Source organism: Cetorhinus maximus, chromosome 13 (assembly GCF_964194155.1).
Source record: "Cetorhinus maximus chromosome 13, sCetMax3.hap1.1, whole genome shotgun sequence".
Classification (NCBI taxonomy): domain Eukaryota; kingdom Metazoa; phylum Chordata; class Chondrichthyes; order Lamniformes; family Cetorhinidae; genus Cetorhinus; species Cetorhinus maximus.
Genome location: NC_135891.1, coordinates 42,923,268 through 42,951,095, shown reverse-complemented (window position 1 = coordinate 42,951,095; position 27,828 = coordinate 42,923,268). Strand labels below are relative to the sequence as shown.

General features: G+C 40.4%; 1 protein-coding gene across 3 annotated transcripts; it reads right to left on the bottom strand.

The window, feature by feature from the left end:
• Positions 1-3,557: 3,557 nt before the first annotated feature.
• rnf114 (ring finger protein 114) lies at positions 3,558-27,816 on the bottom strand. 3 transcript variants are annotated; one of them, XM_078555317.1, is made up of 7 exons: positions 27,768-27,816; positions 24,505-24,687; positions 22,454-22,604; positions 20,164-20,270; positions 16,766-16,880; positions 7,398-7,505; positions 3,558-4,067 (listed from the first exon to the last, which is right to left on the bottom strand). In XM_078555317.1, the coding sequence occupies exons 2-7, from the start codon at positions 24,630-24,632 to the stop codon at positions 3,990-3,992; spliced, it is 687 nt and encodes a 228-aa protein (XP_078411443.1). In that variant the 5' UTR covers positions 24,633-24,687; positions 27,768-27,816; the 3' UTR covers positions 3,558-3,989. The 3 variants fall into 3 exon arrangements, with proteins under 3 accessions (XP_078411443.1, XP_078411444.1, XP_078411442.1); XM_078555318.1 differs by lacking the exon at positions 27,768-27,816 and having other exon boundaries at positions 16,766-16,877; positions 24,505-24,833; XM_078555316.1 differs by lacking the exon at positions 27,768-27,816 and having other exon boundaries at positions 24,505-24,787.
• Between the last annotated feature and the right edge of the window lie 12 nt (positions 27,817-27,828).

The following is a 27,828-nucleotide window of genomic DNA, read 5'->3' as shown; positions in this document are numbered from 1 at the left end:
GACAGCTGCTCAGAGATGGCATAAGAAGAGTGACCACAGGACCTGGAGAGATGGCAAATAAATTACTCAAGTGACCAGGGTTTTGGGTGCAAAAACAAGCCCACGTGACAGGAACTGTTGGGAGCAGAAGAGTATCATCTGAAGGGTTGTCACTGACTCTGTTCAGCTGGGGCCCAGGGAGAGCCCAGGAGAAGTTGATAGCTCTGTGCTGCTGGGGAGCAGAGGCTTCAGAGAAGCCCATGGGTAGTGCCAGCTCAGTGGAGCTGAAGAAGTGTCAGCTCACTGCAGCTAGAATCCGGGGTACGGGAGGAAGCCCGTGGGGAGTAGTTGTCAGCTCTGTGAAGCTGGGAGTTGGGTCAAAGAAAAGCTGGTGAGCAGTGGTTATCCACTCAGCACAGCTAGAGAGCTGAGATTGCGCCAATTATTAGATGCTGGGGTGCAGCCTTGTAAATCCAGTGACACAGTCGCAGAAAAGATTGAGAAGCTGGGAGGTGAGCAGCCGTTGGTGCAATTTGAGCTGGAGTCCTGTTTCCATGCTGAGTTGGAGTTGCGGTCGAAGGGTGATCAGATGCTAAATCATCAAAGGAGAGGAGCTGAAATCCCTCATGAGGGAGACAGAGTTCGAAGGATTTTTGAGACTGAGTGATCACTAACATCTGGGTGGGCTGCTGAGAAAATTCATAGGATCTGTCTCGGTTGTGCTTGCCATTCCATGAGCACTTGTGGTTTGCGTTCGTTCAACTAGTTTGCCTATTAATTCTGTATGTTAAAATATAGGACAATATTGACTGTTTGCTTTTTGATTCTTATATAGCAAAATTTCTTTTGTTTAAAGCTGTGGAATCTTGCAACTTTATTTTCTTAGTAAGTAACTGGTATTTCAATTTCATCTCTTTTACAACAAAAGTAACTGACTCCTATTCAGATCGTAACAACAGTTACAATAAGTTCTTTATTTGTTAGCAGTGCCAAGGGATATAAACTATAAATCATTATAATATAAAGTAAAAACTCATTATAAAGTACCCTAGCCTCTGAGCAAATCTACAATAAGTTAATTAGTCATCTATATTTGTAGCAAGTTTGGAGTTGGAAACAAAAACGTTTTTAAAAATTTCCTATGCAAATGCATAGACATTGCTTTTGGTGTTGCATCATTATCTTGATGCCTCATTTCCACGACTTTTTCTCCAGTTGAGTGCTACAAGTTGGACAATTATATCCATCAGGTTCTCAACAGGCAGAGGAAACTGAAATATGCACAGGCAATAAATTGGATACATTTTCATTCTTTCACCACTTCATTCATTCTATCCATTAGGATCTGTAGATTTCTGCTCTGCTATCTGCTAGGGCCTGGTCGGCTGCAAATTTCATTGCCTTCACCAATCAACTTTTGACTTTGACACCTTACTGTACTTTCTGAAGTACTTCTTTGTGGAAGACATAATTGATAAAGAGCAATAAGAACTTAAAAGGTATTAGAACCTATCCAGCAGCTCATAAAATGGGGTTTCACGATGCAATGTGGGCCATCAATGGCGGAATATTATGTTCAATCACAATCTGTAACCTCGTGGCCCAGCATATCACTCACTCTACTATTACCATCAAGCAGGCGACCAAAGAATAAAGGAGTATAGGAGAGAATGCTAGGAGCAACACCAGGCATACCAAAGAATGAAACGCCAACTTGAAGCTACAGTACAGGACCATATGCATGTTAAAAGAGAGGCAACATGGTATAGACAAAGCCAAGTGATTCCTTATTCAACAGATCAGATGAAAGCTCTGCAATCCTGTCACATCCAGTCATGAATGGTGATGCACAAACAGTGGATCAGAGAAGGCAGCTCCACAAACATCCTGATCCTCAATGATGTGGGCACCCAGCACATCACTGTTAAAGACCAAACAGAAACATTTGCAATAATCTTTAGCAAGTGCCGAGTGGATGATCCATCTCAGCCTCCTCCCGAGGTCCGCAGCATCACAGATGCCAGTCTTCAGCCAATTCAATTCACTCCACGTATCAAGTAACGGCTGAAGGCACTGGATACTGCAAAGGCTATGGGCAAAATCCCAGCTGTAGACTTTGCTTCAGAACTAGTGAAGCTGTTCCAGTACAGCTACAACAGTGGTATCTACCCAACAATGTGGAAAACTGCACAGCTATGTCATGTCCACAAAGGCCAATTACCACCCAATCAATTTACTCGCGATTATCAGCAAAGTGGTGCAGGGTGTAGTTAACATTGCTATCAGGCAGCACTTACTCTCAACAGTAACCTGTTCACTAATGCTCAGTTTAGGCTCCGCCAGGACCACTCAGCTGCAGACCTTATTACAGTCTTGGTCCAAGCATGGACAAAAAAAAGCTGAATTCCAGAGATGAGGTGGTGGTGACTGCTATTGACACCGGAACATCATTTGACCCAGTGTGGCATCAAGGAGAACTAGCAAATTTGAAGGCAATTCGAATCAGGAATAAAACTCTACACTGGCTGGAGTGATACTTGGCACAAAGAAGGCTGATTGTAGTTGTTGGAGGCCAATTATCTCAGCCCCAGGACATTACTACAAGAATTCCTTCGGGTAGCAGCCTAAGCCTAACCATTTTCAGATGCTTCAATGACTTTCCCTCCTTCATCAGGTCAGAAGTGGGGCATTCGCTGATGATTGCAGTGTTCAGTTCCATTTATAACTCCTAAGATACAAAGTAGTCGGTGCATATGCAAGACCTGGACAGTATTCAGACTTGGGCTGGTAAGTTGCAACTAACATTTGCGTCACACAATTGCCAGGAAATGACCATCTCCAACAAGATAAAATCTAATCATTTCTCCTTGACATTCAACAGCACTACCTTCTTTGAATCCACACCATTGACATTCTTGGGATTACCATTGATGACTGGAGCCATACAAATGCTGTAGCTATAAAAGCAGGACAGAGACTGAGAAATCTGCAGTAAGTAATTCACCTCCTGACTCCCCAAAGCCTGTCCACCGTCTACAAGGCACAAGTTAGGAGTGTGATGGAATACTCTCCACTTGCCTGGATGAGCAGCTCCCCCAACACTGAAGAAGCTCAACACCATCCGGGAGAAAGCAGCCTGCTTGCTTGGCACCCCATCCAACACCTTAAACCTTCACTCCCTCCACCATGGCTGCAGTGTGCACCATCCACAAGATGCAGAGCAGCAACTCACCAAGGCTCTTTTGATAGCACTTTCTAAATTCACGACCTCTACAACCTAGAAAAATGAGGGCAGTGATAATCAGTGGGTTTTATTTCCTAGTTTGTTGTCCATGAGACTTCAACATGATGGGCTGCTAGATCCGCTTGACGATACGAATGTTCACCAGAGATTCCTTTGTGCTGATACCAGAATTAAGTTTTGTTGGGAAAGGGGAAATCCATACCATAGAGATTGCTAGACCTTTGAAAACAACTTTCTTCAATATCAGCGTTGAGTGCTGTTTTGCCACTGACCATGTACTTCAGACCAATATGATTGTTAGCAGTAATAAAAAAAAAGTACTAGACAGACAATATACCCGTAATCCAATTATTGTTTTATTAATTTTTCCAAAAGCTAACAGGAAACAAATTACATTACAGGGCAGTATTACGGGGCAGTATAACTGGATTTTAATCAAAAAGCAAATATATCAATTTTTAAACATGATTAAAGTGCCATAATAATCCTCAGACTGAAGAGGTCCTATTTGATAAAATGCAACCTCAATATGGTTTTTAGTATGCTTTACTGTTACCTAACCTAATTGCATCATGGAGTATCGTACTCATGATAGGAGTAGATCTGCGACAGAAGGTGTTGTATTATCATCCTCATTACAAGTGGTTTAACTAAAGAATCAAAAAAGTGCACAGGATAGATTTATGGACATACTAAACCGCTACATAGCAGTAATCATAGGATGGGGTTTCTGATTTGCTGTTTGAGAGAAAAGCAGGTACTTAGTCTACAATCTCATATTTCTGTCCTGCAGAGAAAGTTCAATAGCTTCCTGCAACATTTCATCCTCATCCACACTATAATCCTGCAAAACAAAAAGTGAAAATTTATGTACAATCATCTGTAAAGTAACTTGATAGTAGAGATTGTAGTTGAGATGTAAGAATCATGCAGCTGTAGTTGAAGGTTTGAGCTTTGGAAATTTGTTGGAAGGAAAGGTTGTATTGCTATAAACCAGGTCCAGCTTCTCATGGGACTGACATTAGGTAGGCCTCAAAACCAACCAAATAAAAAAAACACAACTTGAATTTATATAGCACAATTAACATAGTAAAACATCTCAAGATGCTTCACAGGAGCATTAACCAAAATTTGACACCAAGTTAAATAAGGAACCATCAGGGCAGATGGCCAAAAGCCTGGCTAAAGCCAAGGAGCCAACTAAAAACAAGGATGAGAAAAAAGGCATTGCTTAACCAGGAGCCCATGTAGGTCAGTGCCATGGGAAATTAATTATAACTAGGTCAGTGAGCAGAAGGATGATGGTGAATGGGACTCGGTGCATGTTAGGACTTTTTGGATGACTTCCAAGTTTATCAAGGGTGGTCAGGAGTGCACTGCGGATGGTCTGGTCTAAGGGTAACAAAGGCATTGATGAGGGTTTCAGCAGCAGATGAGCTAAGGCAGGGAGGAAGAGCGATGTTAGAGATGGAAATAGGCAATTTTGATAATGGAAGAGATGTGGTGGGGAGCTTGTCATCTTGGGGGTCAAACATGACACCAACACTGAGAACAGTCTGGCTTAGCCTCAGACCGTTGCTAGGGAGAGGGATGGAGCTGACGGGTAGGGAGTGGAGTTTGTGGCAGAGACTAAAGGTAATGGCTTTGGTCTTCCCAATATTTCGTTGAAGGAACTTTCAGCTCATCCAGTCTTAGATGTTAAACAAGCAGTGTGACAATTGAGACAACCCCAAATTAAAGAAATTAACAAACTTACAGTTATACACTCAATGACCTCAAGATTGCCCAATGTGCTGTACAGCCACTGAAGTACTCTTAAAATGTAATATAGGGAATACAGCTATGATTTGCACATGGCAATAAGATAACCAGGTCATCACAGAATTATTATGGCACAGAAGGAGGCCATTTGGCCCATCATGTCTGCACTGGCTCTCCAAATAAGCATTATAATTTAGTGCCATTCTCCTGCCTTTTCCCTGTAACCCTGCACATTGTTTCAATTCAAATAGTTATCTAATGCCCTCTTGAATGCCTCAATTGAACCTGCCTCCACCTTCCAGGCAGTGCATTCTAGACCCAAACCACTCGCTGTATGAAAAAGATTTCTTACGTCGCATTTGCTTCCTTTGCAAATCACTTTAAATCTGTGCCCTCTCGTTCTCAATCCTTTTACAAGTGGGAACAGCTTCTCCCTATCTACTCTGTCCAGCCCCCTCATGATTTTGAACACCTCTATCAAATCTCCTCTTAGCCTTCTCTAAGGAGAATAGTCCCAACTTCTCCAATCTATCTTCATAACTGAAGTTTCTGATCCGTGGACCCATTTTTGTAAACCTCTTCTGCACTTTCAATGCATTCACATCCTTCCTAAAGTGTTCCTAAAGAACTGTACACAATACTCCAGTTGAGGTCTAACTAGTATTTTATATAAGTTCAGCATAACCTCCTTGCTCTTGTACTCTATGTCTCTATTAATAAAGCCCAAGATACTGTATGCTTTATCAACTGCTCTCTCCACCTGTCCTGCCACCTTCAATGATCTATGCACACAAACACCTTGATCCCTCTGCTCCTGCACTCCCTTTAGAATTGTACCCCTTCTTTTATATTGTCTCTCCATGTTCTTCCTACCAAAATGCATCACCTCACACTTTTCCACATTGAACTTCATTTGCCACCTATCTGCCCAATCCACCAACTTGTCTATGTCCTTTTGAAGTTCTACACTGTCCTCCTCACAGTTTACAATGCTTCCAAGTTTCTTATCATCCGCAAACTTTGAAATTGTCCCCTGCACACCAAGATCTAGATCAATAATATATAATCAGGCAAAGCAAGGGTCCCAAAACCGCCCCTGAGGAACTCCACTACAAACCTTCCTCCAGCCTGAAAAATATCCATTGACTCTGTTTCCTATTACTCAGCCAATTTTGTATCCACTTTGCCACTGTCCCTTTTACTCCATGAGCTATAACTTTTCTCACAAGTCTGTTATGTGGCACTGTATCAAATGCCTTTTGAAAGTCCAAGTACATCACATCAACAGCATTACCCTCATTAAACATGCTGTTACCTCTTCAAAAAACTCCAGCAAGTTAGTTAAACACAATTTTACTTTTGGGAATCTATGCTGGCTCTTCCTAATAAACTCACATTTTTCCATGTAACTACTAATTCTATCCTGAATAATTGTTTTTAGAAGCTTCCCCATCACCAAAGTAAAACTGACTGGGCTGCAATTGCTGGGCTTATCCTTACAACCTTTTTTGCATAAGGGTGTAATGTTTGCAATTCTCCAGTCCTCTGGAACCTTCCCTGAGTATAGGGAAGACAAGATTATGGCCAGTGCCCCTGCAATTTCCACTCTCACTTCCTTCAATATCCTTGGATGCATCTCATCCGGTCCTGGTGCCGTGTCAATTTTAGGTACCGACAGTTTATCTAACACTTCCTCCTTATTGATTTTGACCCCTTCCAGTGACAGAATTTCCTTCTCTATCATCATGGCCTGGGTAGCATCTACCTGTTTAGTGGTGTTGGCTGAAGGATAATTTATGGCCAGAAAACTAAATTCACCTGCTCTTCTTCAAATAGTGCCATGACATCTTTTTACTTTTACCTGAGAGGTCAAACCGGGTCTTGGTTTAGCATTCTATCTGAAGGACGGCAACTCTATCAGTGCAGCACTCCCCCAGTTCTACAAAGAAGCATCAGCCTAGATTATGTGCTCAAGTTCCTGGGGCGGGAATCAAACTCGTGATCCTTCACCTACTCAAAACAAGGCCATTCATTTGGGAGGAATGTCTATGTTAGGAATTCCCACGTCTCTGGCCTCAGAGACTTGGTGAAACATTGTTGCCCAGCATTTCTGGAAGTTGTGGAGTCCACCTGGTGGCTTGGATTTCCTAAAGAAGAGCACCCAGTTTATCAGGAGCAAATACAGAGGAAGGCAGGAACCAACATTCCTCTGCTCTTGTCCCAGCCTTTGATTGAACCTCTCCAGCATGACAGGTTTCTTCGATCTGTCATAAGTGGCACAAGTACCATTGAAATAGCCTTGAGAAACTCCCTGGTCACTGGGGTTAGGGACTGAAGTTCTTGCAGGCATGGTCTCACTGCAAGTAGGATTTTGTGTTTACACTCGGGTTCACTAAAACTGAAAAGTACATACCACAAAAGTATCATACGAAAACTTATGACGAATTTTCAAATGTTGTATCAAGTCTGCACTTCTGAAGTTTGGGTCGCCCCATGGCATGGAGGAACAAATTGGGCAAACCTGGAGAGAAACAAAATGGAATACAAAAGTAATTAGAAAACATTGAGGGAGTCATGAATTGCAGAAGATAATTTGAACATTATTATAACAATTATTAATTCTTCCCATCATCCTTTACAATGATTCATGACAAAGTATGCATTTAGTGCAAGAACAAATTCAGCTTTAATACTCCGATAGTAAATTCTGGCGATCTGCTACAAATTAGAATTGGAGACAATACCAGCTGAAATATTGACACATTGGAAAAATGCTCTTGCTAACAAATATTAAAGAACCCACGTTCTCTCACACACCCCTTCAAGAGGTCTCAAAATTCTTCATGTTATTAACCTGCTGGTTACAGGCACATAGGAACAGGAACTGACCATTTACTCCCTCAAGCTTGTTCCACCATTCAATGAGGTCACAGCTAATCTGCAACTTAATTCCATATACCTGAATTTGCTCTATTTTCCTACCTTTGGATTTTTGTTAATCTATCTCCGATTTAAAATTAGCAATTGATCTAGCATCAATTGTCATTTGTGGAAGAGATTTCCAAACTTTTATGACTGTGCGTGTAGAAGCGGTTCCTAATTTCATTCTTGAAAGTCTTAACATCTACAGCCGGGCCCATGCCCCCAGTCCTGAATTTTCCAACCAACAGAAATAGTTTCTATCTACCCTATCTGTTCCCAATGCCTAAACATGGTTTGTTGGTTCAGTGGGAAGACACCTCATTAGAGAATGTGGCAGTTAGTCACAGCTAAGATGAATCTCTGCTTCCTGTCTGTCCGTCTCATGCCCATGGATATTCTGGTTTTATGTTACTGGAATCCCAGCCTTATTCCCCAATGATAATAACATTCCCCGAAGCAAGTGGGTGGGGAAGCTGATATACAATTGGCCCCTGTGGAGCTCAGAACATCTCCACTAACTCAGCAGCCCAGCTGCCATTTTAACACTGGATCTTGACTGAAGCTCAGAAAGAGAACTTCTGCTTTAGGAACTCTCTGCCCCTGACTCTATCTCTTTCCAATGATTTGTTTTGCAAACATTAGATGGATGAAAGAGATCCAGTGCAACTGCTGGGTGGAGGGAAGCTGGGGGAAGTAGGTGGGGGAGGTCTCCCAGCAGAAAATTCAGGGCTATGAACCTGGGAATGCACTCAAAACTTTACTTGAAGTTGAGTGAGGCAGTTTATTCCGCTCCAGAGCATGCACAAAGAGAGTGTGAGGATTTAGCCAAGTGCTGAAGGTGAGAGACGTATCCAAACTTCTGGTGGGTTTGGAGGTTTTTGAAGATTCAAGCACGTCACAAATTGTTTATTCTATGAAATATAAAATATACAAATTAATAAGGATAGCTTCAAAATGAAGGTCAATGGTTTACACCCTTTAACTTGATATGCAAACAATATACCAAGAATTAGAATCCTGAATGGTTACACCACCGACAGAGGGCAGTCAGTGCCAGATCTCTGCAAGACCAGCTCAGCTAGACCCATTCCCCACCCTTTTCCGGTAGTTCTGCATTTTTTTTCTTCAGGTACATTATCCAAGATCCTTTTTTGAAAGCCACCATTTTTGAAAAAATAATTCTTGTGATGGAGTGTCACTGGTAAGGCCAGCATTTATTGCCCTTATCGCACTTAAGGTGGTGGTGAGTCATCTTGAACTACAGCAGTCCATCTGGTGTAGGCACACCCACAGTGTTTTTATTGTGACTCAGCCTCCACCAAACTCTCAGGCGGTGCATTCCAGATCCTAAACACATGCTGTGTGAAAAAGATTTTCCTCATATCGCCTTTTTTTGCCACTTACTGTAAATTGCTGTTCCCTGGTTCTTCACCCTTCTGTCAATGGAGACAGTTGCTTTCTACTCCGTCCAGACCGCTCATGGTTTTGAACACCTCTATCAAATCTCCTCTTTAAAAGGAGAATAGCCCCAGCTTCTCCACATAACTGAAGTCCCTCATCCCTGGAACGATTCTTGTAAATATGTTCTGCACCCTCTCTAATCTCTTCACATCCTTCCTGAAGTGTCATGTTCAGCATTGGACACAACACACCAGTTGAGGCTGAATTAACGTTTTATAAAAAGATTCCCCATTACTTCCTTGCTTTTGTACTCGATGCCTCTATTTATAAAACCCAGGGTTCCTTTGAGATTTTTGTGACCATTTTCTCAACTTGCTCTGCCACCTTCAACAATTTGTATACATATATGCCCTCGTCCCTCTGCCCCTTCACCATATCTTAAAATTGTATTCTTGATTTTATATTGCCTCTCTCCATTCTTCCTACCAAAATGCATCACCTCATAATTCTTTGCATTCATTTTCATCTGTCACATGTCTGCCCATTCCACCAGTCTGTCTATGTCCCCTTGAAGTTGATCACTATCCTCCTCACAGTTCACAATACTTCCAAGCTTTGTGTCATCTGAAAATTTTGAAATTGTGCCCTGCAAACTAAGTTTAGGCTATTAATCTATATCAAGAAAAACAGTGATTCCAGTACCAACCCCTGGGAAACCGCACTGAATACCTTCCTCCAGTCTGAAAAACAACCGTTCACCACTACTGTTTCCTGTTACTCAGCCAACTTCGTATCCGTACCACCAGTGTCTCTTTTATTCCATGGGCTTTAACTTTTCTTACAAGCACTTTATCGAACAATAGTTCATCACATTTACTACAACTTCTTGCAAGTCACACATTAAAGCAAAACATAATTACTTCCATGTGTAACAACTTAATGCTTCCAAAGATATTAAACATCATAATTATTCAGAAGGATTACGCCACCATTAGATTTCAATTTTAATGCAGAGATTGTAGAAGAAGTAGAATGCAAGAAGACTAAGGAGCACAGAAAGAGCAACAAACTTGCCATTTTGAATGCTCAAATTAAATACGTTGGAATTGCATTAGCATCAATTGACTGAAAGGCTATTTGGATGTTCCACAATCTTAACCTTTAATTTAGAATAGATCACATCAACATTGCAAACAGAAGCAGTATTCTAGTACAGAAAGGCAAATTCCAAGCAAACCATGAAGTCATAAGTGAACGAGATGCAAACCAATATAGAATTATAGAATGAAACGGCAAAAAAGGACATGACCATTCGATCCATCTCACCTCTGCCAGCACTTTGAAAGAGCTAGCTAATTAGTCTCACTCGCCTCATCTTTCCGCATAGGTCAGCAAAATTTCAAATATTTATCCAATTGCTTTTTGAAAAATATTGAATCTGCCTCCACCAGCTTTCAGGAAATGCATTCAAATTACAACAACTTGTTGCTTAAATATTTTTTCCCCTCATCTCACGTCTACTTGTTCTACCAATTACCTTAATTCTGCCTTCTGCTTTCTGTCTCTTCTGCTGCTGGAAACCATTTCTCCTTATTTACTCTATCAAAATAATTCATGATCTTAACACCGCTTTCAAATCTCCCCTTAAGCTTCTCTGCTCTCAGGATAGCAACCCCAGTTTCTTTCATCTGTCCAAACAATAGAACTAACTCTTACATTGCTGGTACTATTCTAATATATCTCCTCTGCACCCTAAGGCCTTGATATCTTTTCTAAAAAGCATGGTGCCCAAAAGTGGACATAGTACTTCAAGTTACATCCCGACCAGTGTTTTATAAAGGTTTAGCACAACTTCCTTGTTTTTTGTACTCTATACCTCTATTTGTAAAGCTAAAGATCTCAAATGTCTTTTTAAATGGCCCTTTCAAAGATTTGCACATGTTCACCTCCAGGGCTCAGTTTCTGCACCTGCTTTAAAACTGTAGTATTTAGGTTATATTGCCTCTCCTCATTCTTTCTACCAAAATTAATCCCTTCATACCTCTGGTGTTCAATTTCATCCACCACGTCCTGCCTAGTTCATTAGTTTGTCACTATCTATCTATATTTCCAATTTCATGTAACCTGCAAACTTTAAAATTATGCTCTGTATATCCAAATCCAGGTCATTATTATATCAAAAAGAGCAGTGGTTATAACACAAGCACTTGGGGGACACTACTACACACTTCCCTCCAGCCTGAAAAATAATTGTTCATTACTACTCTCCTTTTAATCCTTCAATTTTGCTAACAAGTCTATTACGTGGTACTTTGCCAAACATTTTCAACATCATCAACCCTCTCCATTACTTCAAAGAACTTAATCAAGTTAGCCAAATAAGACTGGTCTTCAAAAATCCACACTGGTTTGTATTTGTTAACCCATATTTTTCCAAATGCGAATTAATTTTGTCCTGAATTTTGTGGCATCCTTCCATCTTGTAAGACAATAATTTGCGCCACCGTGGTCAACTCTGCGTTGAGCATTGCCTGGTGTGACTCTGGCATGGCAGTCTCTGTCGCATTTTCGGCAGAGGAAGACAGTTGGCTAAGGTACACAATTTGCTGGCCTCTTCTCAGCCAGCTGAACTTTTTATTTTTTCTAATGCCCTTCCAAACAGTCAGCCTCCAGAGATCACAGCCGTCAGCAACTGTCTCCCAGTTGTCAGTGTTAATATCCGCCATTGGCAAGGAGCCAATTTTCTGCAGCAGCTTAAATAGAGCGCCGCTGCACACGTGGTTGGCGAGATCAACGAAGGAAATATATTGGCTTTGTTTACGGCATTTCTCTTGCAGCTGCCGAACTGAGAAGATTATGTCAATTGTAAATCTTCTAGTTCTGAAGCCACACTAGGATTCGGGATAGATGCATTCAGCTAAGATCTGCAGTCTGACAAGGGCAACACAGGCAAATACTTTACCCATGATGCTCAGCAGGGCGACGCCTCAATAGTCGTTGCAATCACTGTGTTCACCTTTCTTCTTATACAGGGACACAATCTTTGAATCACACAAATCCTGGGCACAGCCCCCTCCCTCCAGCAGAGACAAAATGATTGTGGAGATGCTGCAGGAGTGCTAGTTTCTCGTGAATGATGAGTTCAGATGGTATAACATTAGCACCTGGAGCTTTGCCCATGGCAAGCAGTTTTGCTAAGCTCATCCACTGTGAGTTCAATATCCAGCTCTGCCATGACAGGCAGGCTCTCCATAATGCCTGGTGATTAATGTCTCTGAAAAAGTTTCCCTATCACTGACTTTAAACTGACTTGTTTGTAGCTGCTGGGTTTATCTAATCTCCCCTTTGAACATGGGTGTAACATCTGCAATCCTCTTGTCCTCTGGCACCACTTCCTCTAAGGAAGATTGGAAGCCTGTGGCCAGAAGTTTCCACCTCTCAGCAACCTAGGTTCCATCCCATCTGGTCTGAGCTACTTTCTACTTTGAGCGCTGCCAACTTTTTAAGTACCTCTTCTTTATCTATTTTTACCTCATCTAATTTCTCCATCACCTGCTCCTTTACTGTAACAATGACAGCAGCCTCCTTTAGTGAACAAAAACAGAATTACCTGGAAAAACTCAGCAGGTCTGGCAGCATCGGCGGAGAAGAAGAGTCGACGTTTCGAGTCCTCATGACCCTTCAACAGAACTGAGTAATATTAGGAGAGGGGTGAAATATAAGCTGGTTTAAGGGGGGGGGGGGGGGGGGTGCAGTGGTTGTAGGGACAAGCAAGCAGTGATAGGAGCAGATAATCAAAAAATGTCACAGACAAAGGAACAAAGAGGTTTTGAAGGTGGTGATATTATCTAAATGAATGTGCTAATTAAGAATGGATGGCAGGACACTCAAGGTACAGCTCTAGTGGGGGTGGGGTGGAAAGACTAACAAGGCATTAAAGGTATAGATTCTCCTTTAGTGAAGACAGATGCAAAGCACTAGTAACTCGGCCATGCATTCTGTCTCTACAAGATCTCCTTGTTGGTCCCAAATTGGCCGCACCCTTCCTCTGACTATTCTTTTATGTTTATAAATGCTGCATATCTGAAAATAATCTACTTATATAGCTGGTCGGTCCAGTCGTTCTAAGGATTTCCCTTCAGAGCATCAATGTTTGAGATAATTTTGGCCTATGCACTTCCAATATTTGCAAACTAAAATATGACTGACTGCTTAATAGAATAGGAAAATATAATACATAGAGCAGGGAAAGTAACATTTAACAAGATGGCACAATTGAAATTACAGCCTTGACAACTTTTGGATATATTCAAATCCAGCATAGACCAATAGGATGAAATGGGTCGATTCAGTTCTCTTTTGCTCCCAGTGGTGCTTTACATTTGAAGGGAACAACGCTCAGAAAATTGTCATAATAGTGTTTTACCTCTATCTTTGATTGGCACTTGAAGCATAACAGTACTGAGACTCTGAACTGTAACAGTCCTAAGTGAAGCAATTAGCACTAGTCTCAGAACAATTCCACACGACAAACTAAAACAGCACATGGATGATTACTATGCAAAGTAGAAAAATACTATTTACCACACTAGAATGTCAGCTGCAGCTGGGTTTTAAGGTACATTCTTAAACTACAATGTAGTAAGAGCTGCTTTAAATATATAAAAAGGAAGAGAGAGGCAAAAGTGAACATAGGCCCCTTAGAGAATGAGGCTGGGGAAATAATAATGGGGAACCAGGAAATGGTATAGGAGTTGAATAAATACTTTGCATCAGTCTTCACGGTAGAAGACACTAATAGCATTCCAAAAATACTAAATAATCAAGGGGCAAAAGGTGGGGGGGGGGAAAGGGTGGAGGAAAGAGAGGAATTAAATACAATAACTATCACTAGAGAAAAAGTGCTAGGGAAACTAATGGGGCTAAAGACCGATAAGTCCCCTGAACCTGATGGGTTGCATTCTCGGATATTAAAGGAAATAGCTACAGAGATAGTGGATGCACTGCTAGTAATCTTCCAAGAATCCTTAGATTCTGCAAAAGTCCCAGAGGATTGGAAAACTGCCAATGTAACACCCTTATTCAAAAAGGGAGACCAAAAAACAGGTAACTGTAGGCCAGTTAGCTTAACACCTGTCATTGGGAAATTGTTGAAGTCTATTATAAAAGGTGTAATAGCAGAGCATTTAGAAATGCATAATATAATCAAGCAGAGTCAGCATGGCTTCATGAAGGTGAAATCATGCCTGATAAATTTATTAGAATTCTTTGAGGAGGTAACAAGCAGGATAGATAAAGTGGAACCATTATATTTGGATTTCCAAAAGGCGTTCGATAAGGTACCACACATAAGGCTACTTAATAAAGGTAAGAGCCCATGGTGCTGGGGGTAGTATATTAGCATGGATAGACGATTGGCTAACTAATAGAAGACAGAGAATTGGGGTAAGGGGGGCATTTTCAGGATGGCAACCTGTAACTAGTGGAGTGCCACAGGGATCAGTGCTGGGGCCACAAGTATTTACAATATATTAATGACTTGGATGCGGGAAGTAAATGTACTATTGCCAAGTTTGCAGACGACACAAAAAATACATGGGAAGGCAAGTAGTGAGGATGACACAGAGTCTACAGGGGGACAAAGACAAGTTAAGTGATTGGGCAAAAAAACTTGGCAGATGGAATATAATGTGGGAAAATGTGAGGTTATGCACTTTGGCAGGAAGAATAGAGGAGCTGAATATTATTTAAATGGAGAAAGACTGCAGAAAGCTGCAGCACAGAGGGATTTGGAGGTGATCGTGCATGAATCACAAAAATCTAGCATACAAATTCAGCAGGTAATTGGGAAGGCAAATGGAATGTTGGCCTTTATTTCAAAGGGAATAGAGTATAAAAATAGGGAAGTCTTGCTAAAATTATGTAAGGCAACAGTTAGACCACACCTAGAACACTGAACAGTTTTGGTCCCCTTATCTAGGGAAAGACATACTGGCATTGGAGAAGTCCAGAGAACGTTCACTAGGTTGATCCCGGGGATGGAGAGATTTTCTTACGAATAGAGGTTGAGTCAGTTGGGCCTGTACTCATTAGAGTTTAGAAGGATGAGAGGCAACCTTATTGAAACATAAGGGGGCTTGACAGGGCAGATGCTGAGAAGTTGTTTCCCCTTGTGGGAGAGTCTAGGACCAGAGGGCATAATTTCCAAGTAAGGGGTCATTTATGACAGGGATGAGGAGGAATTTCTTCTCCCAGAGGGTAGTGAATCTGTGGAATTCTCTACCACGGAGGGCTGTAGAGGCTGGGTCGTTAAGTATATTCAAGGCTGAGATAGACAGATTTTTAATCAGTAAGGGAATCAAGGGTTATGGGGAAAAGGCAAGAAAGTGGAGTTGAGGATTAGGAGATCAGCCATGATCTCATTGAATAGCAGAACAGACTTGATGAACTGAATGGTCTACTTCTGCTTCTACATCTTATGGTCTTAAGAAGTGTCTGACCTGGTCTTTGGGAGTAAGTGCAAAGATTATTAATACTAGTACGTGAATACATCTTGGTCACATTAGATTTTTTAAAAATGAGAATCAAATTGCCAATTTTGATCATACAGATATTAGGTACAGGATAGCACATACAGTACTGCTGCTATCATGATCAGCCTCGGCAACTATCTGCTTAAAAAAGCTAAAGATTAGGCCTATCTGTATATTTGGACAATTAATTATTCTGTGCACAAAAAATAAAAGTTATTCCTATAATTTGAACAAGTAACAGTAGATATTCACAAGTCAATTATTCCAAGAATTTGTCCAAAAATTAACTAAATTAAATTTGTCTTTGGAATTAACAACCTCATGAAGACCTCCTGAATAACTAGACTAAGATACAGATTACATCTAGTCTTAAACTCTGCTAGTTTATTCAACAACTTAACAGTTCAGAATTTACCTTGTAAAACTATCCCTAGATTTTGAAGTACGTATTAAAAATTTTAATTTCATAATTTAATATCATAATCCGATGGCGAGGGTAAGTACATTGCAAAGAATAGTACCATAGCACAAGAGCAGGATGCTCTCATGTTTGATCTTTGATCCGTGCAGTGTTAGCTGATCTCGGCTGGGGAAATGGTAGAGACATCACAGTTGGGCTCAGTGTTCCTTTCCTTTGAGTGGGTGAAATAAATAGAAGGCTAGGGCTTCCCTATCTTAATAACAGACTAGTGACATCTGGAGAGATTGCAAGGATAGAACTGGATTAGTTACATTGCCTCTGCAATAATAGTCTGTCAACCATATTCTGCAATAAATCGGTACTGTTAGGAACATGGATTATTGATACTTTAACAGTATTTAGAGTGACCTGCTCTACATGATAGCATTCTTTTTAAATCTTACCATTCTTCCATATTCTCCTGTATGGCTTGTAATGCAATGCAGCATTCTTTTTAAATCTTACCATTCTTCCATATTCTCCTGTATGGCTTGTAATGCAATGTTCCACCAGGCCATCTTGGTCCAAGTTCCTTGCATTGCAGAAAGGACAGGTAAAAGTAAAGCGATTGGGGAGACTGCTGAAAAACAATGGAGGCACAATGTAACACTCTGGAATATGTCTTCTTTTACTACTTACATAATTGAAAGACCTTCAGTAAAGGACAGCAAAGGTTTAACTTAAGATCAACTAATTCTGGACAGACCACAAGTGGTGCCGCAGCTGGGATGCTACAATTATCTTTATGCTCTTGTAAAGAAAATATCATTTTTTCCAATATCACTGTGGGATACTGTGAAGCAGGATTGTGGGGGCTGTGTGTATATTGTATGTGTGAGAAACTAATTTAATTAGACTGAAGCCAGTCAGAATGGAAGGTTTAAATCATCAAAGGGGTTAGGTGTAAAAGCAGACATTTTGAAGTGGAAATGGACAAGCTAAGATGGGGTACAAGTAAATACAACCTGAATAGGAATTTGCATTAGGAGATGAATGAGGAGTTGAATTTTTAGCTGTTGAATGTTAAAGAGAAATCAAAGGGTGTTTTACAACTGGCAAAGATCAAAAATAAATAAATAAAGCAAAGTTATTAAGTTTATTTTTCCCGAAGGTAGTGGCCATAAAGACAACTTGAAAGATTTTTTGGATTCTGGGAAAGGTGACTTTCAAAAGACAGTTAAGAACAATGGGTAAAGATGAAAGGGAAGAAGTGTATTTAAGGGAAGATTGAAAGCTGTATGTGTGTGAGTGGCCATGTGATCTTGAAGAGTGTGCTGTATGAGCAAAGTCTTGTGAAGGAAGCAGCCTCTGGCCACTCCAGAGAAGTGTCTGGTTGTTCTAGAAAGCTAAGTTTTGTTACAAGCCTTGGATTTCCATTGTCGAGTGAGAGGGTGAGAGAAGCTTATGAAATACCTCCCTTACAGCAACCGTGGGTGCCTTGCAGTAATATTACTGGATATTTTACAGATTCAGAATCTATAGGGGCTGTTGCCTGGAAAAGAGTGTTTATCTGTGTGTCTAGTTAAGTAGAAATCTTTTGGGAAATGTTATAAGACTAAATTTAACTGTGTAACAGTAATCTTGTGTTTAAGTTTTCTTTTGTTAATAAATGTTTTAATTTAATATTTAAAATCTCCAAAAGTGGTTGTGGAATCTTTACTTCTGACTTCAGTACACATACCTTCTTGTAATAAATACAAATTGCAAAACCATTGTAATAGTCTGACCAAGTTTCCCTTTGGGATTTGGTCAGCCCAGCGAATACCACCTGCCATATCATAACACTCTGAATTGGGGAGGGGGTGAGTGGAGGGGTGCTAGTGTAATCAGCCTGTATCACTTTTAACTGCTATTGATCCCTGCCAGATATATGGATGTCAAATGAAAAAAGGCTGGATTTGGCTTCAATAGCTCTCTGCCCAACTCTCAATCAAAGAACCTTGTTGAACTCATTTAGGTTCATATTCAGGACACTATATAGCATGAGTTAGTTTATCTATTTAAAAACTACTTTATGCCATTAATTAATGTTAAGTCTTCACTAACCCACTGTGTTCCTAAAAATCACATAATTAACACACAGAAGAATCCGTTAATTCACAAAACTTTCCATAATACTTCCTCATCTCAGCTTTGTTGCTCCCAAGGCTAAATCAACACGCTCAACCCTAGTTAGGCCATTCCAGTTAGCAGGCAGCATGGCCTGTACACACCTCAAGGAATGGCCAAATGTCCATTCCACATGACCAAACAGAATTCTAAACTCAAATACAGTTAAGGGGTAGAAATAATTTGATCAAGGTGATGGAAGAGTGCAGTTCTGTAACCTAGAGAGCAATAAGTTGACAGTGTGTGCAATGAGGAGGTAGGGTAAGCAGAGTGAAAAGAGAAGAGGCTGGGGGGAGATAACAGTAAATGAGGCAAAAAGAGATAAGGTAGAGTAGCCAGAGTTGCATAGGAAAATGGAATATCTAAGAGGAGCAGAATGTTCAGCAATAATGTTTAAGAAAATGGAAGGCGTGGCAGTGAAGTATTCTCATTTGCCCTAAAGAGCTGGGGAAAATATACATCTAAAGTAAACCTGAAAACATTTTTAAGAGTTAAGGTAAAGGGTATGATTTAAATTTTCCTGGCTAAGCAGTTTTAAAACAAAGATAGCATCAGAAGTGAAGAAAAAGCTCAGAACTCTTTATTTCACAGCAGCACTTGGTGGCCAAAGCTTAGAACAATATGCAGACTTACACAAAGCTTTTTAATGAGCAACTGCAGATGCAGGGTAAATTTTGACTTTGTGCGATGGTGAGTCCATGGAAATAAAATTTGGGAGAAATGTAAAATGGGTTGCCAGTTTACTATCATCCGTTTCCCACTATCGCACTAGCCTACAGGCTTTAGTGATTGAGAAACATGAAATGGAGTGCTCCAAATGTGGAAACTCCTATTACAGCGCCACCTCTAGGTCTCACAGGCAATTAAGTAACAGGGCTGTAGACACAATGGTAATGGAAATCTCAGAGTTATTAGAAAATGGATAGCAGGCAGAAACTACAGCACAATTTAAAATAGAAAATTGCATCTGTAAATAAAAAAGGATATTGGGAAATAGCAAGGAAAAGGGATAAGAGATAGCTTAATAGAAGAACTATCATTGATTCAGTGAGCAAAGCGGCCTCCTGTGTTCACCGCAATATTGAGGCTGAAGGTTGTAAAGTGTCCAACCAAAAGGTGTGTTACTGTTCCTCAAGCTTTTGGTTAGGCACTTTACAACCGTCTACACTGAGCTCAAGAATTTCAGTTCATAAACTCTGTCCCCATTTCTTCAGACAGCAGTTGTTGGTAATGATTCTGCTATTTCCATCTTCTCTAAACCCACGTTTGTTTCTTTACTTGTCCGATTACCATTTCCTTTTATTATCTAATCCCTCTTGCTTTCCACTCCAGCACAGACCCTCCTTTTTATTCTCACCCTGCTCCCGCCACCCTCCCTCCTTTCCCTGCCTCTATACTTGTTTAAAATCTGTTACAGCTCTAAAGTTTTCCAGTTTTGATGGAAGGTCATCGACTGAAACATTAACTCAACTCAATACTTGTTTTACCTTGAGTCAAGCCTTTAAAACGCTTCCATGACTCATACTATATATATTTGTTCTGCAACGAGAACAGCAGCAACAGCAGGCACCCTCGACTAATGAAAACTGTCTGCCCAACATCCAAACAGCAAATGCAAAGTACAATACAAAAAGCATTGCATTCACATGTTTAAGTCTCCATCAAAGGATCATCTCTGGAAAAGAAAACAAACAATGCAGTTTAATAGCTGTAACTTAGTTACAAGGAGTGAAAAATACTTAAAATATAGTCACCTAAGGCTGGGATGCTGATCCTTCATGGATGCTTTCACACCTTCAGAAATAAACTCCTGGTATTTTGCACATGTTGCATTATGGGAACGCAATTTTTTCATATAAACCTGGATTAGGATAATTTGAAAAAGTTACAGTAGTTACAAACACGCAGAAAACAGAATAAAATTGCATGCTCTCAGCAACAGCTTCAAGTCAGATACAATGTGAACCTTGTATTTCTTTTTTTTATTCTTTCATGGGATGTGGGTATCACTGGCAAGGCCAGCATTTGTTGCCCATCATAATTGCCACGCCCTTGGATTGAGTGGCTTGCTCAGCCATTGCAGATGGCAGTTAAGCATCAGCCACATTACTGAGGGTCTGGAGTCACATGTAGGTGAGACCAGGTAAGTATGGCAGATTTCCTTCCCTGATGGGTATTAATGTACCAGGTGGGTGTTTACGCAGGCTAGCTTTACATTCCAAACTTTTAATAATTGAATTTAAATTCCACCTGCTGTCATGGTGGAACCTATGTCCTCAGAGCTTTAGCCAAGTCCTCAGAATTACTAATCCAGTAACATTACCACTAAACCACCATCTCCCCATCTCTCCTCCTCAGACTGACATATCCTGCTGTATATGATCTTTTTGGTCTATGAGGAGGCGATGGCATAGTGGTATTGTCACTGACTAGTAGTCCAGAGACCCAGGGCAATGCTCTGGGGACCTGGGTTCGAAACTTTCACCATTTGCCGTGGTGGGATAAAGTTCAAAATTAAAAGTCTGATGACGACCATTAAACCATTGCTGCTTGTCATAAAAACCTGTCTGGTTCACTAATGTCCTTCAGGGAAGGAAAGCTGCTGTCCTTACCTGGTCTGGCCTACATGTGACTCCAGATCTGCAGCAATGTGGTTGACTCTTAAATGCCCCCTGAACTAGGGCAATTAGGGATGGGTAGTAAATTCTAGCACCAACGCCCACATCCCATGAACAATTTAAAAAAAAAATGCCTTTGTGTATTTAAAGCTAAATTACAGACTTACAGTAAAGAGAAGTATTACTGGTTTAATTATCAGATTGTCTGTAATTCACTTGTGGACATCCTGAGGATGTGAAAGGTGCTGTATAAACGTACATTTTTATCAAAACTTGTTTTATTTATATTCATTCATGGGATGGGGGCGTCACTGTGTAGGCCAGCATTTATTGCCCATCCTTAATTGAGAACCGAGTGGCTTGCTAGGCCGTTTCAGAGGACATTTAAGAGTCAACCATATTGCTGTGGATCTGGGGTCACATGTAGGCCAGACCAGGTAAGGACGACAGATTTCCTTCCCTAAAGGATATTAGTGAACCAGGTGGGTTTTTAGAAGAATCAACAATGGTTTCTTGGTGATCATTAGACTTTTAATTCCAGATTTTCTTTTTATTATTGAATTCAAATTTCACCATTTGCCATGTTGGGATTCAAACCCAGATTCCCAGTAAACCTGGGTCTCTGGATTACTAGTCCAGTGACAATACCACCACCTCCCCCTTGTCTTGAGTAATTTTTTTTTGTTTCACCTTAGTGTGTGCTTCAGTATACCTTGTATTACTGTTACAGTAAAATACTATGAATGTCAACTCGGCCACAGGTATTTTTATATGTCTCAATAGTTTGCCAAAAGAAACAAAGAAAAACAGAACAAACTACACTGTTGTTGTAGATGCTGGAAGCTGTTTAAATTATGGGGCAAATCAGCCAGAGTACAGCCGAGGTGTTCTTCACCTTACTTAAGCCCACCTGCATTTAGGTCTTTTGCATAGGTCCAAGATTTTAGGTGTTGACCAAAAATAGAAACTAGGAAGCTGTTGGCCCTGTTAAAAAGACACCTACTTTTCACTAACGCCAGGACTTTATCCCAGCCTTGCTCAGATACTCTGGTGTGAGCAGTTTGGGAAAAAGGAATAAGATTCATTCTCTCTGCTGGAACCCCTATGGAAAATGAATTCTCCATTCCTTTTGTTCCTGCTTTGTGCATCCTAGGCTCAAAGTAGAAGGAAATCACCCTCTACCTTAGTGGAACATAATTTCACTTCAAAGGAGTTGGATACAAAATTGAAGTGAAGTAGAGATGAATCAAATCATCCATGGATGCTTTCACACCTTCAGAAATAAACTCCTGGGGTATTTTGCACATGTTGCATTATGGGAACACAACTTTTTCATATAAACCTGGATTAGGATCATTTGAAAAAGTTACAGTAGTTACAAACTTACAAATAAATTTCTCTTATCACCCTAGTAAGTAGAACTTACCTGAGTTCCACAACCACTGCAGCTTGCTGGAGTTACTTCTAATTTCCTCTCAATTTCAATAGCTCTAGTTGCACCTTTCAGAGGAGAACGACACACTGCACAAATTGGCTTTTTTGGCTTCTGTAACGCGAACAGGCAATTGTTGCAAAATCTAATTAAAAACAAGTTTACAAATTATTGAGCTCAAATAGTTGATGCAAGGTGACAGAATCAGTTCTTCAACATTGCCATTAAAAGAAAAGTAATGAAATTATGGAAGTTAAAAATCAATGTTTTAATAACTTGATATTTTACAGTCATATGGTTAAAAAAGATACTCGTATTCCAAATATCTAAAGTTATCTACAAATCAGCAACTTAAAAAGGAACTGTGGATTGCACAAATTGTATAAAGGGGATACTGATATTTTTGAGACCTAATCTTGTGAGCCCCAAATCAAAGCTTTTCCACAACAGTGGCTGGAACTGCAAATGGACTTTGCTACTAGTTTTCTCTGCTGGTTTTCAACAACATAACTGAAGCACAAAAGAGGTCTCTTCCAAAGGTAAGACAGCCTAGGCAACATTGACCTATACAAGGTATGGTATGGAAATGTTTTTGTGGCACAGTGGGTGACCTCTTACTATCCTCTATCCAGTAAAGGACTCAAGAGATCTCTGGATGTGCGATATATTCTTTATAACTATAAGCTGTTATTTAGAATTACATGTTAAAAATGATCATCAGGCAATGAGGGAAATAGAAAAAAAAAGAGGAAAAGATAGTTGGGAAAGGCGGCAGCAGCAACACATGGGGGGGGGGGGGGTGAGAAACAAAAAGAACACATAAGTGATTGCACATGCGCAGGTGGAAAAGAGAGGAGGCAGGTGTTGAAAGCAGAAGATGGGCGAGGAAGGCAGGAAAGGTGTTGGGGATGCAAGAAAGCGACAGAAGGTGAGATTGGGAAGAAAATGTGGTGAAGGGGAAGCGGAGAGAGCACAAGGGAGGAGGGCATGCATGTTGCAGTATAGGAAAGGTGGGGAGAGACTTTGAAAGTGAGTGCTGAGTAGGTAAAGGGGGAGTGAACAAGAGAGGATCCAAAGGGGTTGAGTATTTTGTAAACCAGAAAGGTTATAGCAGTAAAATTAAAGCTACTTCAGAAATGGCCATAGTATGTTCGTTATCATGCGCATACAAAATATGGCAGTCACAACATTGCACTATGGTGTGTGTTATGACATCACAGGCAAACATCTCCTATCCCCTAGACAGACCAAGTTCATGTTGATGGGATTATTGGTCAACATTGATGTGTTTGTGATGCAATGGTTGAGGAACAATAAGCAACATTGCATCTTTAACATAGTAAAACATGCCAAGGCAGAGATGTAAGAGGGAAGTAAAAGCACCCGAGGGTGAGTCATTCAAAGTTAGTCTTAAACGACTCCTTGTAAGGAGTTTTGGAGAACGAACAGACTTTGAGGTCGAACACAGCGTTGGTTGAAAAATGAAACAAGACAATGCAATTTTATGAAAATCCATCCATACAATGTAAAATATAGTTTATAGTCACGAGTTTTCAGGGTCACACTGGGGCCTTATAAGCAATCAAAAATGGCAGTTTAAGTAATCTGTTGACCTTTTAAAGGGTCCCAGTAAAACACTTGTTTCTTGATATGTTTAGACCACAATGCACTTAAATCATATAACTTTCAACTGCAATGCTTTATCCGGTTGCAGCGCAGTTATAGATTTATCTTAGCATTCTAGTAATCGCAATATTATGTTTGATGTTTTGAATTAGAGCAGGAACCAAAGCACTACAATTCCCTAGATCCATCGCGAACCCAGTACACCACAAAAACGAAACCGGGAGTATTATGCGGACTCACTACGGCCGACTTAATGTGTTCATTCGAAAAAAATCTTCGTTAAAAATAAAACAAGCGTTTTGTAATTTGAGCTCTGCTGCATAATAAAAGACGGATATCATCCGATCAATGTAAAAGAACTTTGACTGATTCTGACTGGATTTTAAAAAATCGAAAACACAGCAAAAATTCCTTCTTACACATGATTGCATTCGACTCGCATGGGATTTTCATAAATTTCCAGGCAAACAGGGCAAGTTAAAGCTTCTTTGTCATCTCCAGATGTTTCTTTACGACGTGACGCGTCCTCTTTGTAGTTCATCGCCATTTCTACTGTTGTGTCTTTTTCCGCAAATGGATAACGTCAAATGGAGGCGGAGACCCTGAACAGAGAAAAGGAAAGTACCAATATGGTAGAGTAAGAATTAACCAGCCGAAAGGAGGCAGCATCGCCTCCCATTTAGTCGGAGGACCACGGCTGCTTTATATCGCCTTTGGAGACATAAACACTCCCGGTGCAGTATTTCTTCAATCTAAACTTGATGGGGAACTTCCCAGCTTCCTCTTTGTGTTTTTATATATATATATATATATATATACACACACACACACACATTAAGGCGTTGACCATATTCCGCATCGCTTTTAACCGACGCAAAGACATTGGACAATGTCTGCCTTTTTTTGACAAAACGCAGTCTGGTCCGCTCAAGATTGTACAACTAATAATCTAGAAGCTAATTTAAGAAAAAAAGTGGGGGAATAAATGAAATCGCATCATTCCTTTACAGAAAATTGCCTTTTGATATGTGCCACGGACTTAAAACACGTTCTTTAGGTTTTGCTCTATCACGTACAACCTAATGCTTACGAGATTGTAGGCTCCAGGACTATTAATGCCAGTGGACTTGTTCTTCAGCATTATGCTGCGGATTCTACATGCAACCCTTGCCTGCCGTAAGGGGCCAGCCAATGTCGCCTCTGGAGCAATATAGTTCACTCCTGACAGCAACAAAAAAAAGTTTAATTTGAATTCTTCAATAATTCAAGTACAATTAATGGATACTTTATCTTTTGCATAAAATGTGGCAAATATCAGGAGCACACCACAGATGCTTTCATTTTAATTCAGAAACAACCCAGTCATTAAGATTCTATTACACTTGATTTTAACCAAAATTCCTTGAACCAAATCCCACCTCCCTTTAGGTCCCATTCACTTCACAAGGCTAAGTGCACAAATTATCTCCTTTTCCTTCCATTAATGCTCGAAGCCCCTTTTCCCATAATTATGTGTCTTCTTCTTGATGCATGTGAATATTAACTGTTTGCTGCATATCACCCACCACGCTCTCTCCTCAGCTCAGTAGCTCATGAGAAAAAAAAATGGCTTTTCTATTTCTGTATTTTCCAGCCTGTAATTTTTATCCCATTCACTAAAAGGGGTGGAAAATTACAGGCTAATGAGTGCTAAAACTTAGAATTCCAGCCTATGTGGTTAGTGAAACAGGTTTTAATAACTGTATTCAAGACTTGATGCACATTCGCAGAGGTAAGGACAAGGTTAGAGATATAGACAGCTACTAGACTAGATTTTAAAATACTAAGAAACTGTTTTGCATCAGCAAGATTGAGTGTACTAGTATGGCCAAAAAGGGAGACCAGAAGCAGAGAATAAAGAAGGATGTCAACAGAGAATTAACCTCTCAGCCACTAGGAGCAGAAAAAAAATGATAATTGAGTTTTGAGTTGTACTAAGGTCATAAGCAACTATCTATAATTCTGTTGTGTTTTAATGTAAATAAAACAAATTATTTAGCAGTTATCACCCGCAGTTGATCGTTACCTTTCAGTGCCTGAAGCAGTAAAAAGAGAATGAAAAGTCCTACACCCTCTCCTCCACTTCTTACAGAACCAAATCAAGGATCTTGTCAAAGTAAAAGGCCCTGTTTATGTTGTTTGTCCTTAGCAGAAATTAACTGCAAACACCCAAAACATAGTAGCAAATGTTAACACAGAAGTTGTTGGAGGTTATGTCGAGGAACAATGTCAAAAAATAAAAGCAAAGCCACAGAAAGTATCATTAGATGTCAGAACCAGAAGACATACAACAAGCACATCATTCCTTTTCACCTAGAGCAGTATTCACTGCCTTACTTTCAAGGCCTGCAAAAACATTTGAATTTCCTTTGCTCAGCAGGCATCATTGTCAGCTGTCCTCTGAGTTGAAGATGATGTCTAGTCAGGGTTGGAAGTTTCTGCCAGAGGGCATACATTCAATCAAATATGCTGACATATATACATTGCATACTTATGAGCCAAATATAAGTGACTCCCCTACATCCAGGCAGTGCTTTTGTGCTCATATAGGAAGAAAGAATGCAGGGGAAATTGGCTCTCTATCTGTTGCCTGTAAGGATTCTATTTAAGGGCAGTCTCAATTAGCTCCTGATTATGTCAATTAATACTATCTGATTTAAAAGCACAGGGAAGAGAGATCCAAAGTCTGTCAGTGCTGAGGAGGCATTTCCTGTTCTGACACTATTTTTAAGGATCGCTAGAAGATAGATATTCAAGCATCACTGGAATGATTTTACAATCCAGAGCATTGGGGAGGTTTCTTGCTCAGAGTGGATTGTTCTGGAATTAGGTAATGTTGGGATACATCTAAAGCTTTCTGCTCATTGAGAAGGGAACTTGGGGATGGGTGGAAGAAGAGTAAAGACAGTCTGGGGAGGAGTGTCATGGGGTCTAGATTGGGAGACAGAGACCAGCAACATTGAAAATGCTGGCATTGGACATTATGGGAGAGGGAGGGGGATGAGGGGGAGGAGAAGGATGCCATACCTTTGTGCAGAAGGGAGCCCAGAAGAATAGTCCTGGTGAAGCCCACATAAGACCATGTGGGAAAGACACAAATAGAAAGGAAAGAAAGAATTAGCATTTCCATACTGCCTTTCATGATCTCAGGATGTCTCAAACCACTTTACAGCTAATGAAGTACTTCTGAAGTGTAGTTACTGTTGTAATGTAGATAGCCAGTTCAGGTCACAAAGTGGTAATACTGTTACACCTCTGAGTTTATGCAGCAATATTTAGTTAGATATTGGGCACACACCTTTAAACACATGACACTCAGACCAATCATGAGACCACCAGCACCATTGTAACCAAGAAAATATCTAAAGCAAGCTCTAAACTCGTAAAAACTAACCTAAGAGGGTTTGAAGGAATATTAATTATTTGCTGGTGTGGAGCACTTACAGAATGGTTGGGCCGAATGGTTTGGCCCAATGTTGTAACTTAATATTACTAGGTATATGAGACACCTTGCTCACTCATATTAAAAGAAGCTCCCTCACAGCCACCTTACTTGTGAAGTATAAATAAATTCTACTGCAAATTAAAATGAAATAAATATTGAAGTCCTTATCAGTTGGTTCGGCATAAATCAGAAACTTACCTGAAACGGATGAGCTGCTGTTAGTTGGACAGCAACCCCATGAATCTAGCGCGCAGGCGCA